The sequence below is a fragment of the Astatotilapia calliptera genome, chromosome 19 (genome assembly GCF_900246225.1).
Source record: "Astatotilapia calliptera chromosome 19, fAstCal1.2, whole genome shotgun sequence".
NCBI lineage: Eukaryota > Metazoa > Chordata > Actinopteri > Cichliformes > Cichlidae > Astatotilapia > Astatotilapia calliptera.
In genome coordinates, this window is record NC_039320.1 from 27,901,849 (window position 1) to 27,907,767 (window position 5,919).

Consider the following 5,919-nt stretch of genomic DNA (forward strand, 5'->3'; position numbering starts at 1 on the left):
GGATGGTTGCCGGTTCGAGCCCCGGCTCCGACAGTCTCGGTCGTTGTGTCCTTGGGCAAGACACTTCACCCGTTACCTACTGGTGGTGGTCAGAGGGCCCGGTGGCGCCAGTGTCCGGCAGCCTCGCCTCTGTCAGTGCGCCCCAGGGTGGCTGTGGCTACAATGTAGCTGCCATCACCAATGGGTAGATGACTGGATGTGTAAAGTGTTTTCTAGTCCTTAGGGACGAGTAAAGCGCTATATAAATACAGACCATTTACCATTTTACCAATAAGGAGAGAAGAAGAAAATTCATACTTAAACTTCTGGTTCTGCTTTGAAATGATCTGATAAAAGACGTTTAAGCTAAGTCCTTTTGCTCATCAGCAGCCACAGGTGGTACTGCATCAAAAAAACATATTCAAAGAAAATGCTGCTTTGAAATAAAGCTGTAACTTGAACAAAGCTACACCTGAGGAATGTCTTTGGGGGTTAAAATGCCAAACAGGTAACTGTCACCTCCCTACTGCGTGTGCACGGAAGACACGTAAGAAAAATCAACTGTTTATCTCATCGATGTCAAACCAAACAAAGTCCAGCAGCCATCAGAGAGATAAACAGCCGATCTTATTAATTTAATTCTAAATAAAGCTGTCTTATTTACTAAATGAATGCTTTTCCTGGAACACGTCGAGAAATATGGTCACTAATCAGACAATACTGCTGTGGCTTGAAGGTTCTTCAACGTCAGAGCTTGTTGCGCAGCAGTTTCCCCCTGCTTCCAGTCTCTAAGCTCAGCTACTGCAAACACGTCTTGGACTGAAGCTGCTCTGTCAGAAACAGATCGCTGTGACTCGAGAGAGAAGACGAGCCCAATAAAATAAATCTGGCACCTTCAAACTCAACTCTCATGTCACCAAACCATCGTATGGCCTCATGCTTTAGCTATCTCGTCTCTGACTGTATCTTTGGTAGCAGAGGGATGGAGTGGGGTTAAATGTTGGGAATGATGGAGCAGGAATAGGTGGGCAAAGAGTCAAAGGTCGCAATGTCCGACAGAGAGGAGGGGTCACCTCTGCTGGCCAATCAGAGCCAGAATCAGAGTGATGCAGTGCTGCCATATATGTGGCGATGAGGGTGGGGCGAGCGACCTTAGATCTGTGTGGAAAAAAGAAAGAGAGCGAGTATGAATGACTCACAGGGTAAAGACTGCCATGTTTAAATAAAACATTTAAATCAAGTTTAAGCTGCATTTAACCCTTAAAGACCTACCATAGAACCAAGTCCTCCAGAGCTTATAGTATATTTTACATGCTGTGGAGCCATTTTTGGGAGCATTTCAAGTTGCTATACATCAATACAACCATTACAGCCTAAATTTTAATAATATGTATGTATTAAGTGCATAGAAATTACATAAATTGCAAAAAAGTGCAATAAACTCCAAAAACTTTTAAATCGTTTTTGCTTTTTTAACATATATTTCTAGTTAGAGAAATTTAAGAGGCTTATCCCTCAAAACTGTAAATACAAAAAAGTTGCACAAAATAGTTTCCTACCACAGGAAGTTTATTTTGAGTGTCTTCATAGTTTTATTTTTGAAATACACCAATTTTTATACACTGCAGGAAAAACGAAAATAAATATTATACTGCAAATTTGCAAAAAAGCAGCATATGCATCAAAATAAACTATTTCCAGCAGTGCAATATGAGTCCTAAGCATCCCAGAAACGACTCAGGAAGTCATAAAGTCAAACATAACTTTTAAAAACACCAGTATAGGCTCATAAGCCCCTGATGGTAAAAAACTACATTTCCACAAAATGATGTCACTTCCGGTTTCAGGCAGGACATGGAGGACATGCGATAGTTCGCACTGATGGATGTAGGAAGTGTTACAAACAGCTGATCGGATCGGCAAAGCGTGTTTCTGGAATATTATGTTTTTGTTGCTGCAAGTGCTTTTTATGCAGTTTTTGCAGAGCTGTATGTGGAAGGAAACCGTGACCTAGGACAAGCTGATGGCATCAGATGTAAGTACAACTCCTCCGGTTTCATATGTAAAAAAATGATTGCGCTAGCTCACGTGGTTGCAGTGCTACCAGCATCTAAAAATAGTTATGCAAAACGGAGCGTGCCCACTCCGACCGGCTTTAAAGGGTTAAGCGGTGTGAAGCACAGCTGCAGGTGTGCGTGTGAAAGCAGAACTCTGACAAAAACATTTAATGATGTATTAAAATGTGGACTTTTACATTCCTCTGTTTATCAGGACTTCATCTTATCACACAACGGCCACACGGTGCACTGCGCTACTGCAAACACAGACTTAGAGCATAAGTGATTACAAAACAACAACAATCCTTTCACAGCGATTTCACCAAGTTGTAGCTTCACTTGGACGATACATGCTGTAGATGTCTGAGTCGACACTTTGGGCCATTTTCGGTCAGTGAAATAAACTTAAGTTTAAAAAGGAGGCTATTGTTCGAAGGCTCTGAGCATCTTTCATGTTTACAGAACTCAGAAACAAAAAGTATTCAAAACAAGTCCTGGAGGTCTCAGAAAGGAACTGAGTGTGTGTTTGAAGGAGCCATAACAGCTTTGCATCAAGGGCATACTCACTGTTGGGAGGGGGGTCTTTACATTCTCCCTCCTCAATAGCGACATCATCGATGGCAATATCTCCCTCAATACCAGAGCCTCGCACGCCCTCGATCACCATCTGCAGAGACACAGTGACAGGAAGCTCAGAGGAGGTTTGAGAGGAAGTAACTGTGGTTTCTAGAAGACTAGTTGTATATAGTACAGTGGATATACACGGTATCTGTTATATCTGTGGCTGCCATTCCAGGTCGCAGGTTGAGTTTCTTAACCCTCAGACGAGGAAATCTCCAGGTTTTCTCTCAGATTTAGTTAGCAGGCTTCCAGACTCTGTCAATTTAACCTGCTTGCTGACAGGCTTCCTCTCAGACTCTTTCCCTCCTGCTGCACATGAACCAGCTGACTGATACTTTCATTTCCTTGTTAATTAAGCTCAGAACTCGTCAATAAATAAGGACAGAGAAAGCAGTTGTGTCAGCTCAGAGTGAAATAGTCTCCTCCTGATGATTTTCATGTATTTAAAGCGATTTCATAAAAGCAGCTGCAGGCAGTCTGACTGTGCTCTGAACATGACGTGTTTTCACAGATTCAGCCATTAAACATTTTTAAAGTACAGAACTTCCCCATACTTTCTGTTCAAGATCGCCTACACCTGTCTCAGTGACAGCAGTGACTCTGCCTGCTATCAAGTATAACAGGCTCCACAGGATAGGTAAACCACATCTGGGCACTTCCATGGTGGTACAGATCCAAAGCAGATGGGGATCAAGAATTCAGACTGGATCAGCCCTGGATCTGTTTATTTCCCAGCTCATTACTTCTATTTTGGATCTATTCACAGTGGCTTATGTTGCCTTAGCACAATATGTAATAGTAATGAATTGCTTCTTTATATTTCTTACGTGGTTCATAGTCCCAACACTATAATAAAACATCTAGCTGGCCAACATATAGACAGCTCTATAAAAGTTTCCCACGATCCCTCAGGACTTCCAGGCCATACTCGGCACAGATGTTCCTGTATACTACGTCAGCCACTTGGTTATGTCGATCCAAGTATGCCCTGCCTGCTAGCATCTTGGTAAATGGACTGATTCTTATGGAGCGCTTTTCTACTCTCCCAGAGTACTCTAAGCACTCTACACAACATGCCACATTCACCCAGTCACTTTCTTCTAACTAACATGCAAACACATTCATTCTGCAACTTTGGGCCAGATACTAACCCCCAAGTTGGTCTCCTCTTTTTTACCCATTGCTGTGATGAATCGTGTTAGGAACTTTGTCTCCAGTCACATACATACTTGACTCTAGTATAGGTGTTGACTGCTGTAACTGATCAGTGTTCTTCTTAAGCTCTGCAGAGCATGCTTTCTGGAGCAGTGCTGCTGCTGTGGCGTGGTGTCTACAGAAGGGCTCTCTGCTCTACAGCTGCTAGTTGTTATGTTGGGTGGTGTGTAGTAAAGAGTCTGTGGATTGGTGTGGTCTGTACCTGAAAGGCTGTAGTTGGGTGGATCTTGACCTTGGCTTGACGCCAGCGGTCTCCTTGGTTACCGGTGAGACTCCAGACCAGGGTATCTGTGACCGCTTGACCTTTCTGACGCAGGAAAACGTTCAGAGCTCCTACAAGACATGAAGCAGCGCTGTTCAACGTTATTTTTATTCATCACGTGGTGTACTTGTGACACGTGGATTTCTGCTTCACTCTCACCTATATGTTTCCCATACATGTGATAATAAAACGCAAAGCAGTAGGTGGGGTTGTTGCTGACAGAGGAGCTTTTGGAGTTGAATGTCGGGGACAACAGTCTGGCTGTGTCGTCCTCCAGCCTTGGCCTTGATGTCTCTATGTACATGTAGAAACCTGACAGATCACAAAAACAGGAGTCGGGGTCAGAGGTCAGGTAAAGGGCTTACAAACTAAACAACTAACTCTAACGCTGCCACCCAGTAACATGACACCTGACTTTTTTATCAAGTTGGTCATACGACATGTTAGTTAGAGCAACAGCAGAGCAAACACTTTGTGAATCAGTCAACATCAAATGCAAAAAAATTCCCCAAGCAACAAGCATGTTGCTTCATGCTATACAGGAAAATGAAAATAAATACATTCAAAAATCTTTAAAAGTAACCTTTCACATGGTCAACATTATATTATTAAACGAGTTGAAATATAAGTTTAGAAAATTACACTATTACATAGCCAACACAATTACAAAGAATGTTAACTGAAACTCTGCTTATATATACAATATATGCTATATATATAAAGAATTTTAATTCATGGCATTGCAATAGTGACCTGTGCATAAATGTGCATATGCTTGTAGCGATACATATGCATTTGTTAAATGTGAGAGTAAAAAGATTTCAGATATATTGTTTTTAAATTTATTGTTTAAGTCCTTTTGTTTTCACTGTGAAACTTTGACTTCTTAAGAAATGTACACACACAAATATTTCAATTTTCCTGTATTACTTCTCTTTCACATTTCAGGCACTTATTGTTATTTTACTTTTAACTGTTTAATGTTACTGAAATTGCTTTGTAAGTGGTTTTATAGACGCAGAGAATGCTAAAAGTTGGGATACAGGAGAAATACTGTACACTGAGACACTTATCCCTGTTTTGGAAGAATCACCTAACCAACACGGAGGATAAAGGAACAGTTAAAGAGATGAAGGAACAGTTAGAGAGATGAAGGAACAGTTAGAGAGAGATAAAGGAACAGTTAGAGAGATGAAGGAACAGTTAGAGAGATGAAGGAACAGTTAGAGAGCGATAAAGGAACAGTTAAAGAGATGAAGGAACAGTTAGAGAGAGATAAAGGAACAGTTAGAGAGATGAAGGAACAGTTAGAGAGAGATAAAGGAACGGTTAGAGAGATGAAGGAACAGTTAGAGAGATGAAGGAACAGTTAGAGAGATGAAGGAACAGTTAGAGAGATGAAGGAACAGTTAGAGAGAGATAAAGGAACAGTTAGAGAGATGAAGGAACAGTTAGAGAGAGATAAAGGAACAGTTAAAGAGATGAAGGAATAGTTAGAGAGATGAAGGAACAGTTAGAGAGATGAAGGAACAGTTAGAGAGAGATGAAGGAACAGTTAGAGATGAAGGAACAGTTAGAGAGAGATAAAGGAACAGTTAAAGAGATGAAGGAACAGTTAGAGAGATGAAGGAACAGCTAGAGAGATAAAGGAACACTAAGAGAGATGAAAGAATAGTTAGAGAGATGAAGGAACACTAAGAGAGATGAAAGAATAGTTAGAGAGATGAAGGAACAGTTAGAGAGAGATAAAGGAACAGTTAGAGAGAGATAAAGGAACAGTTAGAG

The 5,919-nt window shown here is 41.1% G+C and overlaps 1 protein-coding gene across 1 annotated transcript; it reads right to left on the bottom strand.

Annotated features, from left to right (window-relative positions):
* Nucleotides 1-240: 240 nt before the first annotated feature.
* Nucleotides 241-4,696, bottom strand: LOC113012615 (MAM domain-containing glycosylphosphatidylinositol anchor protein 2-like). The gene is made up of 4 exons (XM_026152908.1): nucleotides 4,294-4,696; nucleotides 4,075-4,205; nucleotides 2,604-2,703; nucleotides 241-1,137 (listed from the first exon to the last, which is right to left on the bottom strand). The coding sequence occupies exons 1-4, from the start codon at nucleotides 4,436-4,438 to the stop codon at nucleotides 1,049-1,051; spliced, it is 465 nt and encodes a 154-aa protein (XP_026008693.1). The 5' UTR covers nucleotides 4,439-4,696; the 3' UTR covers nucleotides 241-1,048.
* Nucleotides 4,697-5,919: the final 1,223 nt, after the last annotated feature.

What these genes read in the sequence shown, in the direction of transcription:
- LOC113012615 (XM_026152908.1), bottom strand. Translation starts at nt 4,438, where the DNA reads ATGTACATAGAGACATCAAGGCCAAGGCTGGAGGACGACACAGCCAGA. An exon ending in CATGTATGGGAAACATATAG is followed by an intron (nt 4,206 to 4,293) that starts GTGAGAGTGAAG and finishes CATGTCTTGTAG; the next exon opens with GAGCTCTGAACGTTTTCCTG. An exon ending in TAAAGACCCCCCTCCCAACA is followed by an intron (nt 1,138 to 2,603) that starts GTGAGTATGCCC and finishes TTTTCCACACAG; the next exon opens with ATCTAAGGTCGCTCGCCCCA.